This window comes from Canis lupus, chromosome 9 (assembly GCF_011100685.1).
Source record: "Canis lupus familiaris isolate Mischka breed German Shepherd chromosome 9, alternate assembly UU_Cfam_GSD_1.0, whole genome shotgun sequence".
Lineage (NCBI taxonomy): Eukaryota > Metazoa > Chordata > Mammalia > Carnivora > Canidae > Canis > Canis lupus.
The window spans coordinates 61,126,752-61,143,757 of record NC_049230.1 but is presented as its reverse complement, the minus strand read 5'-3'; the positions used below and the strand labels follow the sequence as shown (position 1 = coordinate 61,143,757).

The following is a 17,006-nucleotide window of genomic DNA, read 5'->3' as shown; positions in this document are numbered from 1 at the left end:
GAATAATGCTTAACCCTTCCCACACCCACCTCCTGCTCCTAAAGATAGAATTGTCCAGCTGGAAAGGACCTTAGAGCAGTGGATTTTCAAATGTCGAACAGCTAAAACTCTTAATGAGAAAAAAACCACAGGAAGTCCTTCTCAGAACCCCACTAAGCAAAACAGAGCACACAGAGTGCCTTGGCTGAAGCAGGGAAGTGCAGCTCAAAGCAACCCCCCACCCCCACCCCATCTCAGCCCTCCGGAGGGGTTCCACATGCCTCCTGGGTGGACAGTCTGGAAACCCCAGACTTAGGAGAGGGATCAAAGTCCAGGGGCCCCGCCAAGGGATGCCTAATCTTATAGCTGTTCTTAACAAAATTTCATACCCCTTCCTCTGGGGACACGAGCTGGTTGGCCATGGTGTTAGGGTCTGGAAGTCCCAACAACGTGCTTAAATCTAGGAAAGCTGAACAAAAGGTGTGCTTGCAACCCAGTCACCATGCTCTAGATCTGGACGCAAAAGAAAAATGTCTGTAAGCTCACCAAGAGACACGGACTGGAACATTTGTAACACAGCAAAAACTGGAAACAACCCCAAAGCCCATCATCGGAGCAGATCAGTCCTGTCCTAGTGGGACGCCATACATGACAATGAGAATGAGCCAGCTGCAGCAGCTAACAACAGCATGAGTGTCATGTACGTAATGTAGAAAGGAAGAAGCCCTGGATGAGTTCATTTATTTAAAAATCAGAAACAGTCAAAACCAATCTGTGGTGCTAGAACTCAGGATGGGAGTGGCTGAGACTCGGAAGGGGCCCAAAGGAGTTCCTGGGAGGTTGGTCATGTTGCTTCTTAGGCCGGGTAGTGCTTGCAAGGCACGTCCACTTTGTGAAAATTCATCACGAATGTGTCTTTTCCATGTGACTGTTAAGAACAAAAGTGAACAGAAAACTTTCTTCTGAAAGCTGCCTTCTCTTGGGCATTCTATCTTCTCCAGCCCCTGGCTCAAGGGCCAGAGGATTGTGGGCGGGCCCTACCTTTTCCTTCTATTGGGTTCCCCATCCCAATACCAAGCACCACCGAGCACATCACTAGGGGTCCAGGGATGATCTGTTGCATTAAATGATCCAGATGTCTGGAGCGATGGTCAATGTGAAATGGAAAGATAACAGAGGCTGGACACTAAGATAAACTGGTCCTTTTCGCAAGCAAGCACCTCTCTCAGGTCACAGGGGTCTCCCACGTTACAATTTACAAAACAGCCTCTCTTGGTGATCCTCGGGATCACCTACAAAGTGGTCAGAAAAGAGGGAGGCTCTGGGAGCCTCAGTGATTTGCTCAAGGTCGTCGGCTGGTGAGTCTAATGCTGCTCTTTCTTCCCTAGCTGCTTCCAGGGGACGCTCTGCAGGCTTGTGCATACATGAAATGCTTGTTTCTCAGAGTTAAGGACAGCCCATTTCTAGTGCTCCTTCACACTTACTGTTGATATAGGTTCTAACCCCCTTATGTAAGAGGCTAGCTGAAAGCTGCATTCTAGCAAGAGTTATTTCCCAGAGAGATATTCAATGCATTTTTACTGTCTTGCTTAACTATTGTTGAGATAGGTTCTAAGTGCCTTTATAGGAGAGGCCAGTTGAAAGCTGAGTTCAAGAAATCTTTGTGTCATAAAGTTAAGTTGATGGCAGTTCCATCTCACCCCCACAACTACTGTTGACCTGGAATCTAACTCCCTTTTTGAGAGGCTACTGGAAAGCTGCATTCATGGACTTTTGGTTCTCGTGGTAAGTAGATCACATTTCTATTGCGCCTCCACACCTACTGTTGAGTTAGGTTCTAACTGCCTTACATGATTAGCTGGTTAAAGGTGCATTCAAGAAACATTTTTTTCTCAGAGTTCAGTATATAGCATTTCCATTGCACCTCCACAGCTACTGTTGAGATAGATTCTAACTCCCTTATGTGAGAGGTTCCATGAAAACTGCATTCAAGGAACACTTGTTCCTCAGTGTTAAGTACATCGCATTTCCACTAGGCCTTCACAGCTACTGTTGAGATCAAATCTAACTACCTTATATGAGACGCTAGTTGAAAGCTCCAAAAGAGGAAAGCTTGTTTCACAGATGTTAAGGACATCGCATTTCCTTTGTCCCCCACAACTACTGTTGAGATAGGATCTAATTCCCTTATGTGAGAGGTAGTTGAAAGCTATAGTCAAGGCACACATTTTCCTCTGTTAAGGACAGCCAATATATATATATATTTTTAGATTTTATTTATTCATGAGCTACACAGAGAGAGAGGCAGAGACACAGGCAGAGGGAGAAGCAGGCTCCATTTAGGGAGCCCAATGTGGGACTCGATCCTGCTGAGCCATCCAGGCATCCCAAGGACAGCCCATTTCCATTGGGCCTCGACAACCACTGTTGATAGGTTCTAACTCCCTTATGTGAGAAGCTACTTGAAGGTTGAATGCAAAAGAAAAAAATAGTTGCATTCAAGAACCGCTTGTTTCTCACAATTAAATACGACCCATTTCCATGCACCTCCACACCTAGTTTTGAGATAGGTTCTAACTGCCTTGTATGAGAGAGCGTTTGAATGAGGCATTCTCGGAGCACTTGTTTTTCAGAATCAAGTACAACCCAATTACCTTGCACCTCCACACCAACATTTGAAATAGGTTCTAACTCTGTTATATGAGAGGGCTTTTGAAAGCTGCAATTTAGGAACATTTGTTTCTCATAGTTAAGTACAGTGCATTTCCATTGTGCCTCCACACCTCATGTTGAGCTAGGTTCTAACTCATATGTGACAGGCTAGCTGAAAGCTGCCTTCAAGGAAATTTGTTTCTCAGGGTTAAGGACAGCCCATTTCCATTGTGCTTCCACACCCACTGTTGAGATAGTTTTTAGCCTTCATATGTGAGAGATTAGCTGCATTCCAGGAATGCTTGTTTCTCCGAGTTAAGGAGAGCCCACTTCCACTGCCCACTTCTCCGAGTTAAGGAGAGCCCACTTCCAGTGCCCACTTCCCTGAGTTAAGGAGAGCCCACTTCCACACTTATGTTGAGATAAGTTCTAACCCCCTTATGTGAGAGACTAGCCAAAAGTGTGTTCAAGCAAGAGCTATTTCCCAGAGATATAAAAAACACATTTTTACTGTCCTGCACAACTACTCCTGAGATAGGTTCTAACTCCCTTCTGTGAGACTAGATGAAAGCTACGTTCAAGGCATGCTTGATTATCAGAGTTCAAGACAGCCCATTTCATGTTGAGTCCCACCTATTGTAGCAATTGTTTCTAACTCTGTTATGTGAGAGACTAGTTGAAATCTACCTTCAAAAAACATTTCAAGGAGTACCTATGGCACATTTCCATCGCACATTCACAACTACTATTGCGAGAGGTTCTAACTCCCTTATGTAAGAGGCTAGTTGAAAGCTGCATTTAAGTTGTTACTAAGAAAAACACAGCACATGTTTTACTGTGCCCTCACAATTACTTTTGTGAAAAGTTCTGACTCCTTTAAGTGAAAGTTTAGTTGAATGCTGCACTCAAGGAACCCTTGTTTCTCAGAGTTAAAGGAAACGCATTTCCATTGCACTTCAGCACCCACTTTTGTGATAGACTCTACCTTCTGTGAAGGCTAGTTGAAATCTGCATTCAGAGAATGGTTTCTCTTCCCCAGAATTTGGTATGTGGCATTTCCAATGGGCCTCCGCACCTACGATTCTAACTCCCTTATGTGAGAGGCTACTTGAAAACCTCATTCAGGGAAAGTTGGGTTCTCAGAGGTAAGTACATCACATTTCCATTTCTCTTCTGCAACTACTGTTGAGAAAGGTTTTAAATCTCTTGTGTGAGAGGCTAGTTGAAAGTTACTTTTAAGGAAAGCATTTTCCTCAGAGTTAAGTATTTCCATTGCGCCTCCACACCTACTTTGGAGATAGGATCTAACTTCCTTATGTGAGATGTCAGTTGAAGGCTGCATTCATGGAACACTTGGTTCACAGAGTTAAGTATGTCTCATTTTCATTGCACCTACCCAACAACTGTTGATGGGCAGGAGGCCATGGAACATGTTGACTGGGCTTAGGAGGCCCTTCTGATTTTTCAGGCTGGAATCAACTGCTGGAATTCCATATCATACAATTTCATCTGGGTGCATGGGTGAGCTTTCTGGTGTCACTCACAGGTCCTCAATGCTTTGCAATTCAGAGCCAGGCTCGTTGACTGCATCAGGACAGAACCCAAATTAGGTTTAGGGTTAGGGTCAGGAGCTCAGATGTCCCAATCTGGCGGCATCAGGTTGACCTCCTGGCAAGGCTGAATTGAGAGAAAGGCTTAGCCAGAGGCTCAGGCGCAAGGCTCAGGTGCCAGGGTTGCTGAACTTGGGGCTGGTCTAATCGGGCCTTTCAGATTGTTTGAGCTCTATCTCTGTGCCTCTTTCCCGAATGGCACATCAATCTGGGTGGTAGCGGAGCTTTCTGGTTTCACTCATGTGTCTTCAATCCCTCTGGATTTAGAGCCAGGCTCTGGGGTTGGTTCGAATCAGAACCCAAACTAGGGTTAGGGTTAAAACCCCAAAGACTGGAAGGACCTATTTGTCTCTATGACGGAGACCTCCCTGGAGGACTGAGTTGAGGGTAAGGCTCAACGTGAGGCTCACGCTTGCAGCTGATGTGCAGGCAGGTGCTGAACATTGGCCTGGGCTCAGGGAGTCCTCCATCTATCTTGAGCTCACCCTCTCTACCCCTAATTCGAGGGCACTTTTTCCACTGAGGGGGCTGGCCAACCTTTATGGTGTTGCTCACTAGTGCCCCATTCTTTGAAGTTCAGAGCCAGGCTTTGGGGTGTGGTTGGGGCAAAACCCAAATTAGGGTTAAGGTCAAGGAGCTCAGATGGTTGTATCTGCCCTGAGTAGAGGGCAAGTCTCCGTGTGAAGCTCAGGTTTGGGATGAATGTGCAGGGGGCCGTGGAACATGCTGACTGGGCTTAGGAAGCCCTTCTGATTTTTCAGGCTGGAATCAACTGCTGGAATTCTAAATCACACAATTTCATCTGGGTGCATGGACAAGCTTTCTGGTGTCACTTACATGTCCTCAAATGCCTTGGAATTTGGAGCGAGGCTTGGGGGCCTGGGTTGGGTTAGGGTTAGGGCCCAGGAGCTTGGACGCTCCAATCTGCTGGCATTGTGTAGATCTCCTGGCAGGATGACTTCAGGGCAAGGCTTAGCGCGAGGCTCAGGTGCAGGACTCTGATGCAGGGGGCACTGGATTTGAGACTGGTCTCATTGGGCCCTTCAGATTTTTCAAGCTCTATCTCTGTGCCGCTTTCCCAAATAGCATGATATAACCTGTGTGGGTGTCTGAGCTTTCTGGTATCACTCACATATGTTCTCAATCCATGGAGATTTAGAGCCAGGCCCTGGGGTTGGTTTGAATCAGAACCCAAACTAGGGTTAGAGTTAAGTCCCTGGAAGGTCCTGTCTGCTGCCACAGTGGAGACCTCCCCAGAGGGCTGAGTTGAGGACAAAGCTCAGCATAAGGCTCAGGTTTGCAGCTAATGTGCAGGCATGCATTGAACATGGGCCTAGGCTCAGGGAGCCCATAATCCATCTCAGGTTCTCCTTCTCTGCCCCTCATTTGAACGGCAATTTTTCCACCTGGGGGGTTGGCTGACTGTTATGGTGTCGCTCACTAGTCCCCCCATCCTTCATAGTTCAGAGCCAGGCTTTCGGGTATGGTCAGGGCAAAACCCAAATTAGGATTAGGACCCAGGAGCTCGGAGGGTCCTATATGCCCATAGGGTGGAGACCTTCCAGGAGGCCTGAGTTGAAGGCAATGCTCAGTGGGAGGCTCAGACTCAGGAATGGATGTGCACGGGGCCGTGGAACATGCTGACTGGGCTTAGGAGGCTCTTCTGATTTTTCAGGCTGGAATCAACTGCTGGAATTCCAAATCACAGAATTTCATCTGGGTGCATGGGGGAGCTTTCTGGTGTCACTCATGTGTCCTCAATGCCTTGGAATTTGGAGCCAAGGTTGGGACTGGGGTCAGACAGAACACAATCTAGGGTTAGGGTTAGGGCCCAGGAGCTTGGACATTCCCATCTGCCAGTACTGGGCTGACCTCCCGGCAGTGTGACTTTAGTCCCAGCAAAGCTTAGTGTGATGCTCCACATTCATTCACCTAGTCACTTTTCATGTTTATATTTGTGACAAATCCACCCACCCTGACTTGGCTGGAAATTCAGCCTTTTCCCGGGGTTCCCTCTGCCACATATAATGCCCAGAGGTCAGGAATAATAACCCCCAGATGCAGTTCTGGCATTTTGTCTCTGTCCTGACACCGCACTCTGGGCTCCAGAGACAAGCTTTTTCTTTCTGGTTCTTTCACTGGCACTTAATTACTCCAATGCACCACTTTTGAAAGTACTCCATAAGTATTTGTTGTTTTAAAAGTTTGGGACTCTCAACCATGTTTTATCTTCGTAATAGTGAACACGTTTTTAGAAGGACATCAGGCCTTTTTGGGGCCAAAAATGTAAAATTTTGTAATTGTTTATTCTGAACATCTTTGGGAGGAAATTCACAATCCATGACCAGACCTGAATCTGAGAAAATAATTTATTCAATTGGAATCGGAATTTTATTATTATTTTTTAATGTTTAGGAATAACTATGAATGATATCTTGAGTTTGTTCATTTGGGATTTAAATTTAAGCAAAAAGAAATCAATATTCTCTCTAAAGTTAAACATCAACCCTTTCCCCTAAATCTTTTAAGATAGATCATTTCTTTGGTTTAGGACTTAAATGCTCAATTGTCTACTCCAGAATGGATCTCAGAAGTTGAGTCCTGGAAAGAGAGTGTCCTAACTGATGTGTGGTCTTCACTTTCTTTTACAAACTCCACGTCTTCAGGATTTTTGTTGGTTTGGTTTGGTTTTGCTAGTTGTGAGATTTTTTTTTGGCAAGGATTGAAGAGTAGGAGGCACAGTGAAATGGTAGAAAAAACATGGGCTTCATTTTATCACATAAGCCCACTGTGCTGAACATGGCGCCTGTGCAGTGGCTCTTCAAATAAATCACTTAAAAATGGGAAAAAAATTATCAAAACTGGAACACAAGCAAACTATAAATATACCTGCATATGTAGATGTTGCCTCCCAACTTCCTTGACATTGAATCGCTTAACTTTAAGTAATATGTAGGATTTCATAGCTTCTCTTAGAGAAGGGAACTCTATGTTAAGCTGTTCAGTTATGAGGACTGGGCCTCCCATTGCCATCCTCTCTGCTTGAGATATAAAATCAATCAATTAGCCATTTTATTCAATATGTCTCATTCTCAGGCTTCAGTAGTGCAGACAGGGCAGCGGAAAAGGAAGTTCCTTAATGGCAGAGTTTTTCAAAATCAATCTACTCCTTGATGTCAGTGCTCCACTTGGGGGCAGGATGGGCTGAATGGCCCTGAGAGCTAGAGTAGGTGGCAACAGGACATGTTGACGGCTTACTGTCCTGCACCCCAAGTTTGGGAAATATAACTCCTTGCAAGCCTCTTCTCCACTGCAGGGCTTTGCCTTCTCTGGCACCATCCACTTCTAGCTAAGGAACTGAAGGCACAAGTTGCAGGATCTGGCAGAGTGAATGTAACTTAGGCAAAAACAGGAAGCATCTTCCATGCAAAGACCCCTCCGCTCTGGTCATTGTGGGTCTGAGGAGGCTGGAGATGACCCGCGCTGCGTCCCGCTTGGTGCCTGGATCCATGCTGCGTTTAAGCACCAGACCCATGCCGTGTGCCCCTCAGAGGTGGCCCATAGTGATCAGTCTCCTCTTTTGCCACTCTCTGCCATTTCGTGGAAAACTCACTTTGAGTCTGTGTTTTCACTCCATGCCGAACACCCACTGGACTCCAAACCTTCATCACCATGATAACCATTGAGAATCTCCACCAATCTTCTGCACAGAAGCCAAACAGCACTTTCCAGATGGGAAAACATGGACAGCAAATGGCCTGAAGCAGACTGCTACTGAAACCATCTGAGAATTGCCCAGGTGGATTGTATTCTTATTCAGAGTTCTGCTGCGGCCAAGCAACTCGATGTTGCTTTAGATTCAGCAGACACTGAAGTCATGGGGATGACCCCCACCCCTACCATAATTATATCTTGTTGCCAAATACTTCCTTAGCACCCTTTTCTCCAATACATTATCTGGCACGTAGAGAGTGTTTCTGGCTTTTTCTTTGCCTGTGTCAATTTTGTTGTTGTCGTTGTTGTTGTTCAGTTGATAGTATTTTCCCCAAACCCAGAGTAGATAAGAAATCACTGGGAATTTACATCTGATTACCATAGGTTCATTCTCCCATACTGCAAACTTATAAAGAAGAAGAGCAAGTACTTGCTGTGTTGGTGTTTTGTTAGTATTGTTTAAAAGTTAAGTGTTACTCTTCTGAGGAAGTAGCCAGAATAATACTAGCCAGGTCTCTCAGATTCAGACCTACTGGCACAGTTTAAAGTCAGATATTATTTCTAACCAAATTATACTCTTTTGTCTGCCAAGATATCTTGACAGTCTTAATATCTGAAGGCAGGCCTATGTGATAATCCCAGCAATATTCTGGGGATAAAATTTTAGTGGGTTTGTTGAGAAGGAAATACTTGTTCAAGTGGCTTTCATCATGCCACTCAGCTTCTATGTCATTTTTCTTGTCCTGGAGGATTCCCTTGAAGCACTCCTGGGTGATGTTTAAGACCTGAATGGGTGTTCCTCCAAAAATGGCTGCGTGGTAATAAAAATCCCCCTGGCCAAATGGAATGTATGCTGCAGACTCCTTTCGCCTCTCATAGGTGAACTCGTCAGGATCGGCCTTGTACCACCAGGCCTGTAGCTGAGCTACTGACTGACCCAGGGTCTCTACTCCAAAGCTATCTTGGAAGACCTGGTCCACATCCATGCAGAAGAGGAAGTCCACCTCGTGCTGGATATGGGCCACAATGTGCTCCCCGATGGTCTTCATACGCATCATGCTAATGTCCTGCCACCTCTTCTCAGGCTCGATCTCAAACACTTTGAAGGAACGCAGAGGACCCAGCTCTACCAAGGGCATCCTGGAGACATCATCTACCATGATGTAAAATATGACTTTGTGCCCAACCATGAAATACCTATTAGCAGATATTAAGAACTCCTCCAAGTAATGCTCAATGTATCTGAAACAAAGAAGAAGGGGACAAATGTCACCGATGGAATTTGTGCAGGAGTCTACGTGCTGTTTTAATCATCTTGTCTGTGTTTGGCAGTTTAGGGGAGGAATGATTTTTCCCATCCCAGACATGTTTCCCACATTGTATAGGGTAACATTCCTGGCTGCTTTCCACCATTCATTCGCTCCACTTTGGAGAGGAGGAGTGACTTACCTGCTGATTTTGGAAGAGCGACAGGGTATTTGCAGCCCTACCCCAACTACTCTCACTCTTGGAAATGGCCACCAGCCAGCTGGAGGGAGCCTGTGCTCTCAACTGCTTGGGGCCTTGAAGTAAGCCTAGGGGTACAGGCCCTACTCCACATCTGGAAGCCTGGATACCTAATCTTTCTAATTCCGTGGTTCAATACCAGGAGGTCTAGGGTCTGCAAATAGAAGCCACATTCCCCAGGACCAGCTTTAACTATAATAAAATGATGTTCGCATCATCTACCTTACTTAGCCCTTTGTCTTATTTATCAGTTGGTTCAGAATCTGGACAGGCAGAGTGGGTGCTGGCTTCACGGAGATATAATTGACATATAGCATCATTTACGTTTAAGATGCACAGAGTGTTAATCCCTTTTATATTACAAAGTGGTTGCCACTATAGCATTAGCTAATACTTCCATGATGCCACATAACTACCATTTCTTTTTTGTGATGAGAACATTCTCCAGGGGCTCCCCGGGTGGCTCAGCAGTTTAGCGCCTGCCTTTGGCCCAGGGCATGATCCTGGAGATGCGGGATCGAGTCCCACATCAGGCTCCCTGCATGGAGCCTGCTTCTCCCTCTGCCTGTGTCTTTGCTTCTCTCTGTGTGTGTCTCTCATGAATAAATAAAATCTTTTAAAAAAATTATTTATTCTCTTAACAACTTTCAAGTATATAATACAGTATTTTAACTATAATCACCGTGATATACATTAGATCCCCAGAACTTATTCATTTTATAATTGGAAGTTTGTACCCTCTGACCAACATCAGGGGGCACTAGTTTTCCCTCAAACTATACCCAATGTTGCTACTGCCCTATTAGATGCAAGAGGGACATGACCTTTGGGTCCTTTGGGGACATATTAAGCCACTCCTGGGACCCAGAGAATGGGTGATAAGATATGGATATCCTTCTCTATTACTTACTCATCCTCTAAGCATCTCACTGATTATCCTACACACCAATCCCATTTTTCAGATGCCATCACTGTAAGACTCGTCCAAACACCAAAGCAAACAGCCTCTGATTTAACCTCAGTTTAACTATTTGTCCTTGTTTTTCAAAACAGATTTTATTTTTTAGAGCATGTTTAGGTTCACAGAGAAATTGACCTGAAAGCACAGAGTTCGTTCCCATGTACCCCCCTGCTCCCCTACCCTCCCACAGCTTTCCCCCAGTATCAATATCCAGCATTAGGGTGACACATACCTTGCTATCCATGAACCTACACTGGACTATCATTATTACCCCACAGTTTACAGTAGATTCACTCTTGGTGTTGTACATCCTATGGATTTGGACAAATGTATAGTGACATGTACCTATTGCTATGTATTATAATATTATACGGAGTATTTTCACTGCCCTAAAAATCCTGTTTTCTGCCGGTTCATCCAACCCTCCCTCCCAACCCCACCCCACTCCTGACAACCATTGATCTTTTCCCTGTCTCCATAGTTTTCCCTTTTCCAGAATGTTATGTAGTTGGAATCATACAGTATGCAGTCTTTTTAGATTGGTTTCTTTCACTAACTTAACATGTGTTTAAGGTTCCTCCATGTCTTTCCATGGCTTGATAACCCATTTCTTTTTAACACTAATAATATCCCAGTTGTTACAATGTAAGGATTATCCACTTACAGTTTATCCATTTACCTACTAAAGGACATCTTGTTTGCTTCCAAGTTTTGGCAGTTATCAATAAAGCTGCTATAAACATCTGTGTACAGATTTTTATGTAGATGTAAGTTTTCACCTCCTCTGGCTCAATACCAAGGAAGAAAGTTGCTGGATTGCATGGTAAGATTATGTTTAGCTTTGTGAGAATCTGCCAAACTGTCTTCCAAAATGGTTGTGCCATTTTGCATTCCTACCAGTAATGAATGAGAGTCCCTGGTGTTCCACATCCTCACCAGCATTTGGTATTGCCAGTGTTTTGGATTTGGGCAATTCTAATGGGTGGGTGGTGATATTTTAGCTACGTATATCTTCATTCCAAACACATTATATTGGTGTCTTCTGTACCCAAGCCATATGCCCTTGTGAAACCATGGAGATCATAGAGTGGAGATAGTAGTAGTCAGATGGCTTAACAGAACTCATGCAGACCCCAGACTCATGGTTGCTCAGTGAATGTGGATTGAATTTAATTTGCTGATGACAGCTACAGCCAATCAAGAAGTTTTGTGAGCCATAATAATTGGTACTTTGTTTCGCTTTTTGGTTACTGCTTGGATTTCCTTTCTTTACTACCAAAATAAAGTATGCTTTTAATGCTGGCCACTAGAAGCCCAAGAATTTACAGTACTGATTATTTAAATGGAAAGAAGATATCTGAGCAATATAAACAGGGACTTCAACATGGCTCTGTAGCTGGTTGTCAGGAAATTCTTAGGTGGTCTAAAACTTTAAGAAAAATCTATTGTGCTGTGAAGCTTGGGAGACAATCCTAGGGCAAGGGAGGGAGCTGCCGGAGGTTTAGCATTGTTTAGAGATTAAAATACTGTTGTTGACTTCCAGCATTGTTATTTGAAAGCCAACCAAACATCACACCTCCTAACTAAAAGTCCAAACCCATTCTTAACAAGGATTTATTGCTGCTGAGTGCACAAACAGTCCTCTCAAGCCTCAGGGTGGAGAGCATAGGGCTTTCCCCAGGATATGTGATTTACAGTTTGGTTCTGCAGAGTTGTAGCTAGACAGTGAAGACAGTGTGAAGCCATAGGCAGTATTCTGTTCTTTTAGGGAACACCAAGATCAAATCACTCTGTAACATTCATGCCATGGGATTAGGTTAGCTGAGTATTGGCTCCTGACTCAGAACAGTACAGTCTCCTGAGGAAAATGTCAACACTCCAGAGTCACACTTATCTATTAGAGATGCCACCCAGATGACTAATTAAGTCACCATACCTGATTAGTATGGTGACAAGGATGGCTTCTAGGCTCTGGGTTGGAGATCTTAGGAGAACCATCGGATCTTCATGGAGCTCTCCTTTAGGCCCTATAGCAGGTAGAGCTGAAGCTCAGATCAACCTGGGCCTTTAACACTCTTCATACAGGCCATGGGATCAACTTTCCATGTGGTTTTCAGGAAAGGAACAGAAGGAAAGGCCCATGGCTGGGGGAAGAGAGGGACTAGGAAGATCGAACTTTTGCTTTTGTCTTGGAAAAATACCCAAAAAACCCAAAACTCTCCAAAAGAGCAAAATGGGTTACATTTTAAAACTAATATCCAGCTACTAATTTCAAGTAAAAATGACTGCCTACCCAATCTCTGGAAGAGGAAGTTCTGGCTAGCTGAATCTCTGGGGGTCAAGGAAGACATGAGGAACCCATGAAGACATGGAGAACCACCACACTTGGATCACTCTAGACTGTAAATCTTTCTGTCCTTGGTCCTGGGTCTGAGAGTGAAGGAGGATGGTTGATGCACATTTGGGCCAACAACTGCTATTTTTGGAATTTCCAGAGAAAGCCATGGAGGTCAGGGAGGAGGTAGTTGTGGGTGTGCTAGAGACCCTAGGCTCTGTGGATGTAGGGACATTTTTACTTGTAACTGGGGACCTTTACCTTGAGGTGAGGAGTCCGACTCACCTACTGTTTGTTGTTTTGTTTCCAGCCCTTTTGGGGCCTCAGTAGAACAGAGATGGAAAACGTCCCATGATAGCATTCTCCTATCTAGTAATTCAAACAAGGTAGGCCCAGCTCCATAATCCCAGGGGCCCCTCACAAACATTCTTATGATGAAACAAGAAAAAGCTGAGGTCAATTTTATTAGGAACACTTACCTTCCAACAGCGAAAACTGTCAAACCTATGGTAATTTTCTGTTTGGCATAATAATTTTCTAGGATGGTACTGTTGTAAGTGCCTTCCCACACAACTGGTGCCTTCCATCTGGTCACTGTCACAACCTCTGGACGTTTCCTGGTGACAAGACATAAGGCCCCATGAGTCAGGCCAGCTTTCCTAAGGTGGGGCAGATATTGTCCAAGGGAAAACTGGGATCAGCTGTGATCTGCTGAGACAGTCCTTGAATCCTGACTTAGCCCCAGGGAGTCAGTGGGGTGGTATGACATTTGCAGGGGCAGCATCTTCTGGGTGAGGAACAGGAGGCTCTGGCCAGGTGCCTTGAGGGCTGACTTTGGGGCCCTGAGGGTATTCTTACCTGCACATCTCCATACCCTGTCCCCTTTTGCTGCTTTCCTAGTTCTCTTCTTCCTTCTGGATCCCTCCCCATACCTCTCGGCCTCTTCCTAAACAGCCAGTGGCATCTTTGAGTTTTATCCCTGTGGGTGTCATCTGAGCCTAAAGAGGCCCTAATCCTTGATTTGGGAGGATGAGAGAGTGACACTGGAGCCAAAAGAGAGAAAGCTATTTTAATGTGCCTTATAGGGCAGCCCCGGTGGCGCAGCGGTTTAGCGCCGCCTGCAGCCCAGGGCGTGATCCTGGAGACCCTGGGTGGAGTCCCACTGCACTCTCTGCATGGAGCCTGCTTCTCCCTCTGCCTGTGTCTCTGCCTCTCTCTCTCTCTCTCTGTGTGTGTGACTCTATGAATAAATAAATAAAATCTTTAAATAATAATAATAATGTGCCTTTTACCAGAAAGGGATTTCTAGGTAAAAAACTTGGTTATAGGCCAAAAAGTGCCCCAGATATAAGAGGGTTCTGGTGTTATCATTCATTTTACAAACAAGGACACAGGGGAAGGGAGAAGAAATGGGTAGGAAATATCAGAAAGGGAGACAAAACATGGAAGACTCCTAACTCTGGGAAACGAACTAGGGGTGGTGGAAGGGGAGGAGGGCGGGGGGTGGGGGTGACTGGGTGGCGGGCACTGAGGGGGGCACTTGACGGGATGAGCACTGGGTATTATTCTGTATGTTGGCAAATTGAACACCAATAAAAAATAAATTTATTATTAAAACAAACAAACAAACAAACAAACAAGGAGACAGAGTCACCCAGAAAAGCAAGGACTCCATAGAGCCCCTCAACAGCCAGGGCTAGAACATGGGGCTCTGGCACAGACCCTCCTCAGACCACGTTACCTCTTTGCTAGGAGTGCAAAGAGGCAAAGGGGAGGCATGTTTTCTGCGCTTAGAATGCCTGAAAGGGACTTGGCAAAGCCAAGACAAACACAGGAAGCAACACAAGAATGACAGCAAACTGACCAACAGCTGAGGGTAGATTTGGAAAGGCAGGCTGTATAGCAGCTGGGGCCCAATAGGAGGAGGGTGACACGAACTCAGCTCTGACCCCCATTTGCTCAGGAAGTGGCTTCACTTCCCCTGCTGGGAAGCAGAGACTGAAACACTCATTAGATTCAAACCCCAGCACAAATGGGCCTGTCCCCACTAGGCATCTGCTTGTCCTTCATCCACTGAGGGGAGAAGGCCAATGATGAAGGCAAAACAAAGGGCTAGGCATCCCCACTGGGGCCCTGCTGGCTGCATGCACATGGCCCTGGCAAGGCTGCTGGGGAGATCTGTTTGCTATAGATGGAGCCAATGAGAACTTTCCTTGGTCCTATACATCAGTGGAGGGTGCGTTTTCACAAAACTGCCTGTATCCCGTCAGCAAAGCTGGGTTTTCATAGTGAGGCTGGGCAAGGCTGGGTCAATCCCCACCTCACCTCGCCCCAGCCCTGGCCCCGGCCCCGGCCCCGGCCCCGGCCCCAGCCCCAGCCCCAGCCTCAGCCCCAACCCCAAAGTATAAAAGAACCTCACTAGACTCTCATCTTTCTGTCCATCTGTCACTAGGCTCTTCACTCTAATTCTTGAGATGACAGTCTCTCTCGCTCCAACTTGTGCCCTGCTTCTGACCTCCCCCTTCCCCCTGCAGAGCAGAATTTCCCCCAGAGATTTGGGGGGGGACACTTTGAGGCTGCTCCCCTGTCCCTCCCCATCTTGTCTAGAGTCTCAGCTCTGCCCTCACACCACACAGAGAGAAGAGCTGCTCTTGGTTTCTTTCCTTCAATCATGAAAGCACCAGTTGCCAGGCACCTTCACATACACTTCCTCATTTATTCCTGGCAACAGCCCTGCCACATATTAAGTCTCTTGCACAGTTAAGAAAATCAATGCTGAGAAAGACTTGCTAACTTGTCCACGGCCACACAGTTGGCTGCTGCTGCTGCTGCTGCTGGTAACTAACATATGCTGAGCACTTCCTGTGAGACCAGGCACTGTGCTAAAGGCATCATCCTTCAGAGGTGCTCTTTTGATTATTATTTTGTCAATGAGCAGCACAGAGAGGTTAAATAAGTTGCCCATGGTCACACAGCTAGTAAGGGGCCAAGCTGGTTCTCAGACCCAGATGGTCTGACTCTGGAGTCCATGCTCTGAGCTACCACTCTGTATTGCTTCCTTTTTTTTTTTTTTTTTTTTTTAAGATTTTTTAATTTTTTATTTATTCATGAGAGACATAGAGAGAAAGGCAGAGTCACTGGCAGAGGGAGGAGAAGCAGGCTCCATGCAAGGAGCCCGATGTGGGACTCAATCCCGGGAATCCAGGATCCTGCCCTGAGCCAAAGGCAGATGCTAAACCTCTGAGCCACCCAGGCGTCCTGTCTGTATTGCTTCTTATATGGACATTGACTAGCTCTGCTGATGAAGCCGGGGTTACAATCCATATTTATCATCATTTCCACTCACCTTTGCTACCCTGACATTTTTATCAGTGCAGAATAATAATGAGCTTTTGTTTTGTTAGGTTTTAGAAGCTTATGTGATGATTTTAGTCACATAAAACCCCCTGCTCTGTTGAATGACAGGATTTCAAACCACAAACCACCACACACACACACACACACACACACACTCACACACACACTCACAGGCTCAGCTTACACATCTACAGCCCACATTTCTGAACTTAAACTCTGTCCTGTGTTGCTGCCTCATTCATTGCTATCCTTAGTTTTAGCTCAGCAAGGATCTTTTAAAGGTCTGACCCAGCGTGCTAACTAAATCTTGCAACTGTTTACCAGCTGGACATGTTGTAAGTAGGTGACATTACTTTAAAAAGAGAGAGAGAGAGAGAAGTACCTGGGTGGCTCAGTCAGTTAAGTGTCCAATTCTTGATTTTGGCTCAGGTCATGAGATCAAGCCCCATATTAAGCTCCAGCTCAAGCAGGGAGTCTGCTTGAGATTCTCTCCCTCTCTCTGACCCTCCTCCCCACACTAGCTCTCCTCACACTTTAAATAAATAAAGTCTTTTTTAAAAAACAGGAAGTGGGGGGAAGGCAGGTAGCAGGTGTGTTTATTTCATATTTATGGTGCACAGGGACTAAGTGTACTTGACTTTCGCTCTCTCATTTAATCCTAAAATCCACCTTACAAAGTGGGTGCTACCCTCATCCCCATTTCACAAAGAAAGGAGGATTAAGAGAAGAGCAGAAGGGATCTGAGTCTTCAGGCACTTGATTTATAGGAAGGGGCAGACCAGTGCACATAGTCCCTCACTGCACATTTCCTAAGCCCCTGCACTGCACACCAGACCCATTGCTGAGCACAGAGATCAGAAAAGAAGACTCGGTCCTACCCACTTAAGAATCT

General features: G+C 45.6%; 1 protein-coding gene across 1 annotated transcript in view; it reads right to left on the bottom strand.

Annotated features, from left to right (window-relative positions):
• Positions 1–6,597: 6,597 nt before the first annotated feature.
• GGTA1 (glycoprotein alpha-galactosyltransferase 1 (inactive)) overlaps positions 6,598–17,006 on the bottom strand; it is a 28,683-nt gene continuing 18,274 nt past the window's right edge. The window contains exons 6-7 of the mRNA NM_001206937.1: positions 13,237–13,374; positions 6,598–9,197 (exon numbers count right to left, since the gene is read on the bottom strand). Of these exons, the coding sequence (NP_001193866.1) occupies positions 8,504–9,197; positions 13,237–13,374 (832 nt within the window). The 3' untranslated portion in view covers positions 6,598–8,503. The remainder of the gene's footprint in view (positions 9,198–13,236; positions 13,375–17,006) is intronic.